The sequence below is a fragment of the Cervus canadensis genome, chromosome 21, assembly GCF_019320065.1.
Source record: "Cervus canadensis isolate Bull #8, Minnesota chromosome 21, ASM1932006v1, whole genome shotgun sequence".
Taxonomy (NCBI): domain Eukaryota; kingdom Metazoa; phylum Chordata; class Mammalia; order Artiodactyla; family Cervidae; genus Cervus; species Cervus canadensis.
This window is the reverse complement of record NC_057406.1, coordinates 51,327,661-51,343,825: the sequence shown is the minus strand read 5'-3', so window position 1 is coordinate 51,343,825 and position 16,165 is coordinate 51,327,661. Positions and strand designations below refer to the sequence as shown.

The 16,165-nt window shown below is 45.3% G+C and overlaps 1 protein-coding gene across 1 annotated transcript in view; it reads left to right on the top strand.

Annotated features, from left to right (window-relative positions):
* Positions 1–16,165, top strand: part of NT5DC3 (5'-nucleotidase domain containing 3) — a 63,394-nt gene that overhangs the window by 28,232 nt on the left and 18,997 nt on the right. The window contains exons 3-11 of the mRNA XM_043440286.1: positions 1,072–1,146; positions 1,584–1,639; positions 7,264–7,354; positions 8,317–8,451; positions 10,536–10,596; positions 11,357–11,459; positions 11,600–11,701; positions 14,377–14,458; positions 15,440–15,526. Coding sequence (XP_043296221.1) covers positions 1,072–1,146; positions 1,584–1,639; positions 7,264–7,354; positions 8,317–8,451; positions 10,536–10,596; positions 11,357–11,459; positions 11,600–11,701; positions 14,377–14,458; positions 15,440–15,526 — 792 coding nt within the window. The remainder of the gene's footprint in view (positions 1–1,071; positions 1,147–1,583; positions 1,640–7,263; positions 7,355–8,316; positions 8,452–10,535; positions 10,597–11,356; positions 11,460–11,599; positions 11,702–14,376; positions 14,459–15,439; positions 15,527–16,165) is intronic.

Genomic DNA, 16,165 nt, shown 5'->3' with positions numbered 1-16,165 from the left:
TTAAGGGTGTTCCCAACCAGAGTTTCCGTGTATGTGTGTCTGTGTGTGTGAAGTGTGTTAGTAAAAATGAAGGACCATGCACGGTGTGCAGGATTCTTGGAAACGCCCAGGAGTGGAAATAAATAGCATTGAGTGATTTCTTGGCACACGTGAAGGGTGTTAGATAAATGAGCCCAAATGTGACATTTGACTCAGCGCTTCGTGCAGCTTGGCTGGAATTACTCCCTGCGTGTGGGTCAGCCTGGCAGTTCCAGGAGGCGTTCTCACACACGCGTGACCTTGGCTGCTCACGAGGAGATGGCAGTGCAGTCACGCAGGGGGGCTGCGTGCTGGCTGATGGTGGCCTCGGCCTTTACATGAGCAGATTCCATCATGACTGGGAGGTCGTGGGACACAGCCTCCCTGGTCGCAGGAGTGGATATCCTGGCTGGTAGGTCCACACTCTGAGCGCAGGGGCAGCGGGGAGACCCTGACCCCATGCCCCTCCACACCCCTGCTGTGCGGCCTGGGCCAGGTCGTCTCATCCGAAGCCTCTGAGGTCCCTTCTGTCAAATGGGCACGGTGGGGCCTGCTACCAGTGGGGTCACTGGGATTCTACTTCTGAGATCTGGGGAGAGAGGAAAGTAGCGGATGAAGAAGGGGCTGGGATTTTTGTGCACCAGGAGGGACAGCTTTATGACTAGCAAACAGCAGGGGAGCCAGGCCATTGTTCTGAACCGGCAATGGAGCCACAGCAGGGAACCATGTGCTGGGACAGGGTGTCTCTGGCCCCAGGGGGAGGAAGGCTAAGGCATTCCTGCAGCTGAGGTGAGAACAGGGAAAGGCCTGGGAGGCTGGGGGGCTGAGGCCTTCCCTGTGTGTGGGCAGATAAAGGGGAGAGGGCTCTGTGGCCTGGAGGCGCTTGGCCTGAAGCAGGAGGCAAGCTGCGGTCCGTCTCTTCTGACCACAGCTTCCTACCCAAGTGCACCAGCCGCCTCAGCCTCTGAACAAAGGCCAAGTGTGGATGCTGTCTTGACCTTGACCTTACTACGTACGTCGTTAGCTAAAACCAATGCCTCTCTTCCTTCTTAGTATCCCGTGGAAATCAGGAAGTATGAGTATGACCCAGACTTTGCAATTCGTGGACTGCATTATGACGTGCAGCGGGTAGGTGTGATTCTTACGTTTTTCTAAGTTTAGCACATCAGGAATAAAATGTATTCTTGGTGCTTTTCTTTGCTGAATGCGTAAATTGATTTGAAATTATATTCTCTGGGGCTGCAGAACTAAATTATCCAAAACACTTTGGAAGAGCCTGAATGCGTTTAGCCACTGGGCAATACTACTTATATCCAAATAGTCATTTTCGATGTTTTGAGGAGGAGCTGGTTGTCATATCTTTTTTTTTTTTGCAGACAGATCATTTCCTTAAATGGGCTGCACAGTGCTTTAATTAGCAAGCAAACCTTTCAAAAACATATGGTGTGTTTCTTTGTGTACGACAACTTAATGTTGATAGGATTCACAATGACACCTGGAACTTTCATTAAGTATGCAATTTGTGGTGTGTTAATTTACCTGTGCGTGTGCTTGTGTTTTTGAAGGCTGTCTTGATGAAGATTGATGCTTTTCATTATATCCAGTTGGGAACCGTCTACAGGTAAGAGTAAGAGGAGGTAAATTTAATCCCCTCCCCCTCAAGTAACCAAATTGCTTTGGCTTTCAAGACTCCCTGACTGTTCAGTGTTGGGACCCTGCAGTGTGTATCTGTAAAGCATTCATTCATTTACCCGCTCCCTGCGTCATTCAGGAACATTGATCGGGCCACTGCCATGTTAGATGCTAATGGTTTGGCTTGTGAGTATGTCCTCAAGGGGCTTGGAGCGTAGGTGGGAAGCCACACAAGGAAACTAGTGAGTGCAGTCCACAGTGACCTGGGCTAGGATGGCCATATGCTCAGGCCATTAGGGGCCCCTTCGGAGGACTCTGGGGAGGGCGAGCTCTCCAGAGGCGATGGTGGCCCTCTCAGTGAGGGTCCTGCAGAGGAGGTGGGGAAGGATGGGGCAGGGCAGGTCGTCCCCAACATGATAGTTGAGTAGTTTGGACATTGTCTCTTTTCCTCCTGTTTATTAGAATTAGTAGAAGTACTGAGCTCAGTGGGAGATCTTCGTAACTGAAATAAAGGGTTTTGCCTTTTCTAATTCTCTAATTTGGGGATGCTGTTGAGGACTGTGGTTTGTGTGCGTGTGTATATATAGGTATGTGAAAGTGAAAGTGTTAGTCACTCAGTCGTGTCTGAGTGTTTGTGACCCCATGTACTGTAGCCCACCAGGCTCCCTCTGTCCGTGGGATTCTCCAGGCAAGAATACTGGAGTGGGTAGCCTTTCCCTTCTCCAGGGGATCTTCCCAACCCAGGGATCAAACCCAGGATTCCCACATTGAAGGCAGGTTCTTTACCATATGTATAAGTATTTGGTATTTTCTTTCTGTTCCTAAGTAATGTGCTCATACTTCTGTTCCCTAATTTATTAATTCTGGACATTGTCCCTGCTGTGAGGACTGAGGACTTGGCCCTCCCACACATGCAGCCCCATCCCCAGCCTCATTTTCCTAACCTCACTAAGATCCCTCTCTGGTTGCTTCACCATCTTCTTTGCATCATGATTCCACAGGTCATGTTCATTCTTAAGCAAGTAGTGCATTGTTTTCTTTCTTGTGCAGCATTTGGTTTTTCCTCGGTTTAATAATCATCTCAGTTTTTATTTGCTTAGTTTCCTATGTAGCTATCTAGTTTTTTTTCCTAAATGTTCCTTCACAGATATCAAGCAGGCATTTATTTCCCCACAACTCAAATGTTTTACATAATCTCTCACTTTTTTTTTTTTTGACTACCGCCTCCTACTCTGATCTGCTCTGATTGCTCATCCAGGGACTTCAGTTTGCTACTTTCTCTGTTTCCTGGCTCTCATCTCTTCCTCTTTCTGACTATACTACCTCATTTTGCTGGAGCATATCCTGTGGTAGCTTCCTGGTGCCTCGTATGGCTGGGTCTTTCTGGGGGTCTGTGCTGGTTCATCAGTTCCTGTCTTTGGGGTCCCCCTGCAGGCTCTGTTCTCAGTGTTGTTAAGTCAGGGGCCTCCTTTCACCAACTTTTCCAAAAACATGTTGAAATGTCTGATGTGCTGATGTCTCTGCTCTCATTTCCTTTGACCTTTTGAGCAGTTTATTCTTTTACTGTCATTTTAGTGGTGTTTCAAGAGGGAGAAGAGGTGGTGGTGATGAGGCAAATAATAATAGTAGTAGTAATAATAAATAGCAACTCAACAGTGTTGAGTTTTGCAGTGCAACAGATACTGCCGTAAGGGTTTTGAGTTAACTCATTTGATCCTCAAAATAATCTTATAAGGTAGGTACTGCTGTTGGTCCCAAAGATGTTAATAAGTAACTTGCCCAAGGCCACACAGAAGTAGAATTCAGACCCAGATAGTCTGGCTCCTGACAGTGCTCTTGGCCCATGTGCAGCATTTCTGAATGTCTGAGAGTTAACTGGCAGTCTTCAGCAGATCTTTCGAATCTGTCCTTCCATCTCTGTTTCTGCCATCCACTCTTGGACTCATAGACACTTACCCCTTCTCTCCTGGGCTCCTGCGGTTTTTTGCAGCACAGCCCCCAGACTGGACGTTTTGCTAGACTGATTTACCTAAAGCATTGCCTTCAACAGCCCCCTTCTCTCTTCTAAATCCTGGATGGCTCTCCATTGTCTAAGGAATAGAGCCCAGATCTCTTAAATATTCCATCAACCTTCTCTAAACCCCTTAGCTTTCTCCTCTTCCATACACAGCTCTTTCACTTCCTCGATTGGTTAAAACTCTTGGTCGCTAGTGGCTGAGACACAACTCAAGCTGGCTTAAACAAAAACCCAGTTTGGACTCACTAGTGGTGTAGTCCAGGGACAGATCTGGTTGCAGGTGTAGCTGGCTCCAGAGGCCCAAATGGTTGTTGTCAGTGCTCTTTCTGTTTCTTGACGCTCCTCCTGCCTGGGTTTGCTCAGAGCAGGCCCCTCCGCGTGGTGATCCCTGGCAGTACCAGGCTTCCACCCTCCGCTCCAGGCCAAGCGGAGAAAGGGAGTTTTTCTTTCTAACAGTTTCAGCCAGTCTCAGAGGGAGTGGACGCCAGATTTGTGCAAACAGCAGGTAAATACCTTTCCTCTGAGCTCTCCTTTTCCCTGCTCTGCACCTGTGCAGGCTGGCATTCTTCCAGGAGGCGGTTTTCCTTCCTCTCTGCTTCTTGAAATCTCACTCGTCCTTCTGCATGGCTGACAGGCGGCACGGCCTCTCCTCACCCTCTCAGCTTGACTTGGTCTTTCTCTCCTCTCTTCTGGGCCACGCCATCCTGTGGCTCCTAATTACCTTGTTCCTTCTTCTCCAGATGAATTGTCTGTTACATTAGGGGTATGGATTGGGCTGGGTCGGAGGAGCCACTGAGGCATTTAAAGGGGAAGGAGTGCTCAGGTTGAGGTCCTGGAAAGATGGCTGGGCCTCAGTGCTGAGAGGGGTGTGGCGGCCGAGGCAGCGGGGTGCGTGTGTGACTCCGGAGTCACACTTCCTGAGTGTGAACCCCAGCCCCGCTGCTCACCTGTGTGTGACCTCGAGCCAGTTCTTGACTGTCTGTTTCAAAGCCTTGGTTTATTGCTCTCTAAAATGGGCACGATTCCAACACCCACCTCAGGGCGGCTGGTTGTTTGGACTAGAGCAGGCTTGGGACAGCATGCGTGCTGAGTTGCTTCAGTGATGTCTGACCCTTTGTGACCCTGTGCACTATAGCCTACCAGACTCCTCTGTCCATGGAATTCTCCAGGCAAGGATACTGGAGTGGGTTGCCATTTCCTCCTCCAGGGGATCTTCCCGACCCAGGAATCAAACCTGGGTTTCTCACAGCTCCTGCATTGGCAGGTGGGTTCTTTACCACTAGCAGCCCCTGGGAAAATGTCCCTTTCCTCCTCTCTCCCCTCTAAAGGGGTAATGAGTGAGTGAATGGAAGGGAAGGGTGTGCACACCTCAGCCTCTCTCCCCTCTGAGCCCCATGCCCTTGCATCCCCCTTCATTGGGTGGCTTTCAGGTCACGTGGGCTGTGCAAGTGAGCACTGCTGGGCTGAGGGGGAGACTGACTTCCCTCCACAGGCCTGTTCAGCACCCGAATTTCAAGTTCTCTTTAGGAATCTGGTGAAAAGCTAGGGTTGTTCCCATCATAGCCATAGCGCAGAACTTGGATGGCGCTTCCCATGTACTGGCTGCCGTTTTCTTTATAGCAACTCATTTAATCTTCTCAGCAGTACCAGGAAGTGGGTACTGGTTTTGCCACTCATTTAAAAAATGACACTAAGACCCAAAGAGGTTAAATTACTTGTTCCTTGTCCAGGTAATCCCTCAGCAGCTGAGGGAGCTGGGATTTGAACCCAGGGTAGGCTCGTTCAGATCTGCGCTCCTACCCGTTATTTCTCATAAACACACAGGGTGTGTAAAGTAATTTTCATTGTGACTTCAGCTTTGGTGTAGGCCACGCTCAGGTGCAGTTGACTGTCCCTCTGAGCCCGGCTCCAGCAGGTCTGTCTGTTGTGGGCACCGCCTGCAGCAGAATCCAGCTGACTGTGACCTACTGAGTTCATTGCATCTTTTGAGCTGGTAGCTGGTTATGTGGACCTTAGAGATGTGGCTTGTGTGGCCACACGCCTGGAAATGTGTCCTGGAGGCGCAGTGCTGCTGGAGGACTGGAAGTGCGGTCCTGGTGTGGGGAAAGGAAGGTAATTCACCTGGCAGAGTTCCTGTTTACTGTGTTGAGTCTCTTTCTAGGTGTTAGATCCTTCAGGGTGTGTACTGCTTACTGCTGCTGCTTTAGCCAGAGTGGTTTTCCAAGGTCACTGTCTAGAAGAAGCTGGTGTAGTCCCAGTGTCTTATCTGATTTCTGGAGCAAAGAGGGAAGGGAAGCACAGTGCTTTTTTGTTTTCAAAGGCCAGTAGTTGTTTCAAGTTAATCAAGATTGGAGGCAAAATACCAGTGACTCCTCTTGGATATTTTTGAAAGTAAGACAGGAGTGGAGAATGGAGGAAAGAGGCTGAGATGATGTTTTCATTAAAGTTGCATGTCAAATATGAATTATGTTTTGTATGTACTTTAATACTGACTGAGTGGTTTTGTGTGAGAAGCTGCGTGAGGAACTGAAATTCGAGCTGAATTGTAGCACAGCATGGTGTTGCCATCATTCATTCTGCGGTTTCCTCACCACTGGAGTCTGTTTGTCGGGTGCCTTCTCCTCTCAAGAAGGGGGTGGGGGACAGACATTTCCCTTCACGGGGCTCTGGAGGCGATTCCGGGAGAGGAAGTCTGAGACCATTAAGTTGCAGGTGAAAGCACCTGCTCACACACAGGCGCCAGAGGCAGGGGTGGCATCTGGGCCGCTCACACTCCAGTGTTTGTTCCCTGTGTTCGGAGGAGCTGGATGCATTTACAGATTCTGCTGCAGCCCCCAGAAGCAGGCAGGTGGGGCGTGTTCCCTCTGTTTTTACCGGTGGGGAACCTGGCCTCACTGTGATACAGCATTTGGGATCATTCCTGCTGGAGGTGGTGTCCGGCATCCTGACGTGGGGGTTGGTCCACCTGAGCCTGGTGCCGGACTCTGCGTCGGCACTGATCTTCTTAGGGTAGAGCATCAGAGGGCAGGAGAGTGGTGGGGACAGACCAGCCTCTCTCCCTAACGTAGTAAAAACATTAATAATAATAATAATAATAATAAAAAAGAACAAAACCCACCCAAAGTGAGTCACTAGGAGACCGTGTGCCTTGTTAAAGGAGGCAGTGTGACCTGGTGGTCGCAGAGCCCAGGAGCCAGTCCTGACCCACCACTTTCACTTTGGTGACCTTGAGCAGGATCTGTGACCTTCTGTGCTTTGGTGGCTTCTGCTGGAGAATGGGAAGAATAACAGTGCCTCACTCCTGAGTCTGCTGAGAATGAAGTGAATAACTGTGTGAAATTCATTTCTGGCACCCAGTAGGTGCCACGTGGTGTCAGCTACTGTCTTCCCTGCTCTCACCACCAGCACGATGATGGTGGTGGTAATAGTATCAGCAGCTTGCCTGTTATTTGTAGCAGTTACCAGGGGCATCGCGTCCTGCTTCCTGTGACAACAGCGTCTTGCACCTCAGCTGAAAAATTTCAGCAGTCACTGGAGGTCTGAACATCACTGCCGTCTCTAACTGATGCTAACTGCCCTGCCTGTGATTTTCCCAGAGGCCTCAGCGTGGTCCCCGATGAGGAGGTCATTGAAATGTACGAGGGCTCCCACGTGCCTTTGGAACAGATGAGCGACTTTTATGGGAAGGTAATGAGAAATTATTTATTTAAAGTGGCCTCTCTTTTTCCTTTACGAAATGTGGCCTGTTAGCTTTAGGATCTTAAACTACTAGACTCTCTGCTCACAAGGAATCAAGAAGGCAATTGGGGTTGTGTTTTGAGAGACCCTCAATTTGAGAGAGGTGAGTATGTTCAAGTCTCTCCTGGGTTCTTTCATGATTCTCCTTTCTCGGCCCTTCCTCCCTACCTGATGAAGGCTCCTTACACCTTCCTTGTAGCCCTCCCCCATTTGCCACCACCTTCCCAGGCGTGTCCCTACTTTTTGGAGAAGTCAATGGGGTTGTCATTGTAGCAACTGTCGCCTCCTCTAAGATTAAGAGCAGGACAGCACACTGCTCTGTGCCTAAGGGAGACCTCTGCCTTTCTAACTTTCGTGGTCCTCTTTGCCCTTAGAATTTTTGCTTCTTGTTTTATTAGATGCAGTCTCTTAGTTGTGTTAGCAAAATGCAAGGAAGATGCCTAGTCACCTGGTAAACTTAGTCTTATAAATCGCAAGTATTCAGGGAAAGGCTCTTTTCCAAGCTCCCACGTGGGCTTTTGAGGGGGTGGGAGTGATGGCTCAAATTCAGGAGAGTTAGCGGCTTTTTATGTCATTCACACGGGCAAAAATCAATTTACTGCCTTTCCTCTGTGTGCGATGAAAGAGTGTGAGCTGAAAATTGGATGGAACCCAAAGGAGAACAGAAAGGGAAGGCTGGCCAGACTTTCAAGGGGAAGTCAGGGCATTTCCTTGGAAAGCTCGTTTGCGCTTAGAGTGAGACGTCAGCCCTGCCATGAAGGACAGGAAACAGGGTGAACTTTTTTTACTTTTTTATTAGAATTTTTCTTTCCTTGTGGGGAGGGAGCCCGATGATGACCAGGATCCCCCGGTGGATGTAAAGCCTGCTGTGGCGTTGGCTCCCTTGCTAAAGCCTCCCTCCCTGCCTGCAGAGTTCTGGAAACACCATGAAGCAGTTCATGGACATCTTCTCCCTGCCTGAGATGACCCTGCTGTCCTGTGTGAACGAGCACTTCCTGAAGAACAACATCGACTACGAGCCTGTGCACCTGTACAAAGATGTCAAGGTCGTGTAGACGTGGGGGGTGACACACTGCACCTCTTCCAGCTCAGAAGTAATAGAATCTGTGGCTTCCATTGTTGGCTGTGTGTTTGAGATTGTCCTTCATCTGGAACCTCTTTCATTTGCAGTTTAACCTTGGAAATCCTAAGAAAGGGGTTAGGAGAATTGGAAATGAGTCAAATTGTTTGTTAAAAGAAGAGGGTACTTGTTACCTGGATTTCTGTGTGCATATACATACCCACATCATTTAAATGATTTTGTATTTGTGTATTTTAATTTATGTTCACATTTATGTGTGTTTATAGATGCATTCTTTAAGCTGTCTGAGCTTTCTTCAGTACTTAAAATTGTGTTTATATATTGTTTATTTAATATATATTTTAATGCATATTTCTAAGCATCTTTATATATATAATTTAAATATCTGTATTTTTAAAAGGGGCTTCCCAGGTGGCGGAGTGATTAAAAAATCCACCTGCCAACACAGGAGGCTCAAGATTCGAGGGTTCAATCCTTGGGTCAGGACAATCTCCTGGAGAAGGAAATGGCAACCTGCTCCGGTATTCTTGCCTGGAAAATGCCATGGACAGAGGCGCCTGGTGGGCTACAGTCTATGGGGTCCCAAAGAGTCGGACGTAGCTGAGTGACTGAGCATACAGTTGTAAAAGATCTGTATATACATACTACAATGTTTTTATTATGTGTTCATGACTAGGTTTAAATATTGACTGACTCAAATCATGGGTTTTAGAAAATACAGGGTGAATTGCAGTTTCTCAATATCCGTTTGGCATTGTTTTAACTAAATTTAAATATTTAGTTCCCAGTCTCTGTTTTGGCTCTCAGAGATACTTCATCTTTAAGAATTTTTAAGAATTACTGGAGTTCTGTAACCCTTAGCGTTCATGAGGAAGGTTGTTTACTACAGAGTTCAGTTTTTACTCTGAAGTGTTAACTGCCACACATGTGTGTGAATACACACAGGGAGAGTTTACTGTGTTCCAGGCACTATTTTTCTGAATGCTATATGCCTATTAATTAATCTGATCCTTACAAGAATGCCATGAGATATCATCGCCTTCATTTTACAGATGGAGAAATTGAGGCACAGAGAGGTTGAGTGAGTTGCCCAAGGACTTCCTGTTAGTAAGTAGCAGAGCCTGGATTTCAGGCCAGGAAGCTGGACTCCGGCTTGCTCTTAACCACTGCCTTCTGCCGTTGTGCAGTTGAAACAGGCCTTTGCTGGAAGGTAATTGGGGGTGAGTTTACAATCAGGAGCTGCTTGTTCCTGACAGTAAGCACCTACCAGTTTTCTAAGGCTTTGTGCTCGTTATTTAGTCACTAAATCATGTCTGACTCTTTTGCAACCCTGTGAATTGTGGCCCACCAGGCTCCTCTCTCCATGGGATTTCTTATGGCCCAGCTCTTCCTGCAGCCCAGTCCTCTGCTACAGGCTCCAGAAAGTGTCTGTGCGCTTCCAGGAGTGCCCCGCTGTGTAGTAGACCTGCTCAGCGCCCCCTAGGAGCAGGGCTGTGCTTTGACCCCTGCCAGGCATCAGGCTGCCACTCCGCCAGGCTCGTCCTTGTGTCTGCCTGCTGGATCAAAGCTCTGCCTGCTTTCCAAGCTCCTTGACAGTTCCTTGCCTTTTTGGTAGCACTGAAGAGAGGAGGATCCTATCCTATTGGTCTCTGCCTCTTTTTTTAGGTCACAGAGTCTGTTGTTGGGGTCCAGAGAAGGGTGCAAAGATGAAAGCAGCAGTCCTTCCCTTTGTCGGGGTGACCTGAAATTACCTGGCCCTCATACGGCATATAAATGACTATTTATCCTGTGGAACTTCATTCAGAATTGTTCACACAAATTGCCTCCTCCAAGTGACTCTTTCGAAAATTGCACTGGAACCTGCTGCTGTCACCATGGAAACTTAAGTTTCTTCCTGCCCGTGATAAATGGACCAGAATTTAGATTTCATTTAGTGCCTTGGTTGCCAGACTCTGCAGACAGATATTATCCTAAATGACCTTTCGCTTGTCCTCTCACTCAGACTATCTCAGTTATACTCAGACTGATTAAAAACCTATCTTTTGACAGGATTCAATTCGGGACGTGCACACCAAAGGGATCATGTACAGAGCAATTGAAGCAGATATTGGTATGTACCAGATATTACGTGAAGATCTACATTTCCTTTTGCTGTATAATTATGTAGGCATTTTACTCTCACTCCAGGTCTGTACCTCTTCTTTAAAAAAGAAAAAATTTATTTTTGGCTGTGCTGGGTCTTCATTGCTGTGTTCAGTCTTTCTCTAGTTATGGCGAGTGGAGGCTACTCTAGTTGGGATTCGACAGCTTCTCATTGCAGTGTCTTCTCTTGTTGTGGAGCAAGGGCTGTAAAACACACAGGATTCAGTGGTTGCGGCTCACGGGCTCTAGAGCGCAGGCTCAGTAATTGTGGCACGTGGGCTGAGTTGCTCTGTGGCATGTGGGATTTTAGCTTCCAGACCAGGGATCGAACCTGTGTCTCCTGTGTTGGCTGGCAGATTCCTAACCAGTGGACCACCAGGGAAGCCCCCCACAGTACCTGTTCTGAGTGCAGTGCAGGGACCTTGCATCCTTGCACCTCACGTGTCTCCCTCCCCTTTGTCTCAGAAGTTGACATAATCCTGACTCAAGTAGAGGAGCTGGCAGCAACAGCCACTTAAGTTTTTTCCATTTAGACTGAAGAGGCAAGGTCTTGGTTACTGATTCACTGGGCACCAATATACTGACTTGAACCAGGCTTCAAACCTGAAGGCTTTTCTCCCCTCAAGTGCCCCAGACAGTGCTGGGTCCATCCGCCCCCCTTAGGAAGTGCTTGCAGGTTAGCTGACTTCACCCTGAAACCCTGTGTGCGTTTTCCTCTTGCTCTTTAGAAAAGTACATCTGCTACGCTGAGCAGACCCGCGCGGTGTTGGCCAAGCTGGCTGATCATGGCAAGAAGATGTTTCTTATCACCAACAGCCCCAGTAGTTTTGTGTAAGTTCTTCTGTGTTTCCTCCCTAGTTTCTGGCTCACTTCCAATGTTCTATGTATTTAAATAGTTGAACATTCGAAAGAAAAAATTGCAAGGTTAATCCCTTTAATGTTAGGCTAACCTGGCTGCCATGTTGTTCTAGGGACAAAGGGATGAGGTATATTGTTGGAAAAGACTGGAGGGACCTGTTTGATGTGGTCATCGTTCAGGCTGAGAAGCCAAACTTCTTTAATGATAAGCGGAGGTAGGTGCCTGTCTTTTTAGAGACCAGACTTTATTCATCTGATGCTCTGAATACTTAATTGTACCTTGGTGATATTGTGATAATGTGTCTTGGTGAAATACAATTGGAACATCACAAGCATCTCACATCATAGCTTTTGATACTTAATAAACCTCCTATCAAGTAATTGGAAGAAAGGTAGGATGAGTATGTACATAGCAGATAGCTTATTATTGAAACAGTTCTTGATTTAACTCGGGCTATGTCAGTCCTATGAGTCAGTCTTTAAGAAAAGGATGGACAGCAGTTAAAATCCAAACTTAACATCACATAGTAAATTAGATCTCTCTATGCGGACACATTGTGAAGTGTAACAAAATGGCAACAACAAGCCACCTGGTGAGTAGCTCTTTAAATAGAGCTCTAAATGGTGCACTGACAAGTGTCCTTAGATTTTGCAAAACTTCTCTGCAACACAGGTTTTGCATCAAATGGAATAAATCTCTACCCAGACTTAGATAAAGACTTTCTGCCATGGTAGCTTTGGGAAATAGAGGCATGGGAGTTTGGGTTGTGCTCTTAACATTTCGTGGCAGGTGTGGTGAGGGTAGGGTCAAGTGTCCTAAAATGTCTTTTTAACATCGGGGACTGACCTGTTCACCAAGAGTGTATTATTCGCTCAGTCGTGTCCGACTCTTTGTGACACATGGACTGTAGCCCGGTCTGCCATGATCCTCCGTCCATGGAATTTTCCAGGCAAGAATACTGGAGTGGGTAGCCATCCCCTTCTCCTGGGGATCTTCCCAAGTCAGAAACAAACACAGGTCTCCCACATTGCGGGCAGATTCTTTACCGTCTGAGCCACCAGGGAAGTCATCGTCCCCAAATGTCAATGGCATTGAGAGGTACTGCACTGGGATTATAAAAATGATTCCTATCTGTGGAATAATGGCCTACATTTGAAACACTTTTACCCACATTACTCTGTCCTGCAGTAGGTAACCTGCAGTCTTCCCCTCTGCCAGGTGATTTTTTTTTTAACAGCAACACTATATCCATTCTGGGATGTATCTTTTTTTGTTTTTTTTTCTTTTTTTAAAGATCTTTTTGAGGACCATTTTCAAGGTCTTTTTTGAATTTGTTCCAGTATTGCTTCTGTTTTATGTTTTGGTTTTTGGCTGCAAGGCATGTGGGAACTTAGTTTCCTGACCAGGGCTGGAATCTGTACCCTCTGCATCAGAAGGCAGAGGGTAATGTCAACCACTGGACTGCCAGGGAAGTTCCTATGTTAGGTGATTTAAAGCATGATAATTCGGTGTCCTGTAGTCAGTGTTGAGTGGATTAAATTCCTCTTGTGATGCTAAATTCCAGTTTCCTGAGTGTCACAGTGACTCCTGGAAGAAAAGGCAAAACCAGGAACCATGTGCAGAGACTGAGAATTTAAGAGAATGCTCCACCTGTGGTTGGGAGTTAGGTGTAGCCGTGCCTGTAGCTGTCATCACTGACTGGCTGCTTCGTCACTGATAACGTGCTCCCTGGCCTTTTCTCTTTGGATCTCAGGGAGGTGGTCAGGGGAAGGACCTCATCTCCCCTTTCACCATGGACCTCCCTCCTCTGTCATATTTATACACAGTGGCAGGACAGTGTCTTAGATTATTAGATTTTCCCTGGAGGAACCCAGCACAGTTCACTTGCTCTCACTCTAGATGTCTGGATTAAAAATCTTCTACCTGTATTCATCCCTCTGTTATTTATAATTTTGAAGGTTAAGGAACATCCATACGAGAGGATATTATGAAGTCATTAAAAATGAGGTATTTTTTTTTTGAAAGCAGTGAACATATCTCCCGACTGTAAAAAATGATGTATGAATCACTTGGGAAATTGCTCACAGCCTTGGAGAGGAGAAGATACATAGCGGTATCTAGAAATGATCCTCATTTTATGTTCACAAAAAAGAGAAAGAGAGCAGATACATAAAGACCAAAAGATGTGGACTGAACTGGTGTGTTTCTACCTTGGTACTGAAATTATGGATGATTTTCTTTTTCTTTATTGTAATTGCCTATATTTTCCAGATGTTTTTTGCAGTGAGTTTATATTTTTCTCACCAGAAAAGCAGTTCAAATAAGTGTTACCTAAATAAAGAAAAAGGACAAATGAACCTTGTGTTTTTTTGGACTAGCACACCCAGGGTGAGGAATGAGGCCTTTGTTCTGTTTTTTTGATTTTCCATCATAAAATAATATGCCCGATTCTCTGATGTGCCTTGTATCTAGACTGGCTTCATTTCAAATACAAAGCTGGATGAATGTAATAAGCAGTATTTCTATAAGCTTTATTTTTTGTAAAACATTTTCTGCATGGTTGAGTAAGTTTAGAAAATTTGGGTTACAGAAAGTTTCTTTGTAGGAGGGCTTTTCAGACCCATCAGTAACTTTTAAAGAGGGACATGTCTAGCTCACAGTGTTTTCCAAATTCATCTGACTCTGGCGTTCATTTTTCACTACCCCGCTCTGGACCCCGTGGTCTGCAGCATGGGATGTTTTGCAGGAGGCTGGGGAACGTGGTGGTGGGGTTTGGTTTGGGTTGTGGGGCTCGTTTCTCCCTCCAGGGCGGTAACCGTGGAGTTTTTCATCCAGCACACAGCCTTCACTGCTACCACACATGGTAACGTTTCCTGTTTCTGTTGTTAGACCTTTCCGAAAGGTGAATGAGAAAGGTGTCTTACTCTGGGATAAAATCTACAAGCTGCAGAAAGGCCAGATTTACAAGCAGGTATCTTGTGACCCGTCTGTCCTTTTGGTCGATGTGATTTGTGATCAGTTATAATGATGTCACAGCTGGCCTTCACTGGGGCTCCCTGCGTGCCAGGCACAGTCCTGGGCGCTCTGCTTGAACTGTCTGTGTATAACTTGGTGGCAGAATTTAAGCTAAGTCAATATATTTTCAATGTGCTCTGTGTGAATTAACTTAGAATTGAGCAGCTTTTAAAAAAATATATTTTCAAGCATTTTTTTCTGTAGGATATAAAATTTAGAATGCCAGTAGTAAAATAGAAGCTTCTCTTTAAGAAATGTGGCATCAATTACATAGCATCTTATCCCAATTAGTAATTATTTCCTGATGAACTGTGTTTTAGGTACAGTTTTGATATATTTTGGTTTCATATAAAGCTCTCCTATGTTGAGTAAATGATTGAATCGCTGTCCATTTTTGTGTTACTGAAATTAGTTTTTTAAATTTTATCCTTTAAACACTTTATATTTGTATAATATTTATAACATAAAATCACGGAACAGCACTATATAGTTTTTTTTATACCATGTGGTACATTCCTCATATTATATACTGTCCAACTGGTTCATACCTGTTGTATATGTAACAGACTGCTGGATTTGGCACTAAGTATGTTTTCTAGGCCTGAAAGATTAGCTTGGAATCAGCCATTCCCCATCTAGGAAGCTAGCGGAAGAAAATGAGTAAGATGTAGCTAGCTGAAGAAAACTATTAAGAGGTAGCTAAAGCTTTGCTAAAGAATGTTTATCATGATGTTACTTACAAAATAGGTAGCAAGGTAAATGTCTAGTATCAGATAATTGATGAAATGAATCATGGGTAGGTCTTAGCTGCTGAAATTACATGGCCGGTGAATATTTATTGACATGGTCAATAAATGACAGAATATTAAATGTAAAACACAGGCCTTTTACCTGTCATATAATGCGATATAACACCCATATTTTTCTGTTATTGCAGGGCAATTTGTATGAATTTTTGAAGCTTACTGGATGGAGGGGCTCCAAAGTGTTGTATTTTGGTGACCATATATATAGTGACCTGGCGGTGAGAAATCTTATTTCCTATTTCTTTGTTGGGTACAGTGTTAGGCCCACTTATTGAGGAGTTTATCTATTATTTAAGACTATTTTCATACTTTCATAAAAATGAGGACTGGGCCACATTTCTTGCTGCTTTTTAAGAAATGTCTCATATTTTACCAAACCAAATGGATCAGAGTCATGAAATAGAGGAATTTTGGGAAAATGATGGAAATTAACAATTTACTCAGGTTATCAGAAAAAAATCTTTACTCAGAAAAAAATCTTTCAGTTTAAAAAGCTAGGAAATAAATGACAGTGTTTTTTCCTTTTTCTTTCTTTATTAAGCATCAGAAACATTCAAATGCTCTGTAAGAGCTTGTAAACATCAGTCTGGGTTTCTTTTGCCTGATAGTCATTTTGAAAGAGTACAAAATGTACAAAGTACAATAACTATTTCTAGGAAATGGCTATTATGTGAAAATGAGGCTTTCATGCTCTTTGGAATGACTGGAGTGTCTCAGGACTTGAATTATGACTTAATTTATAATTGGCACAGGAATGAGTGAGTCACACTTATTACCACCCTTGGTTCCTTGTGGAATGAATTTATGTATATGTATTTATATATAAATACAATTCATTTATATGAAGAGTGAAATAC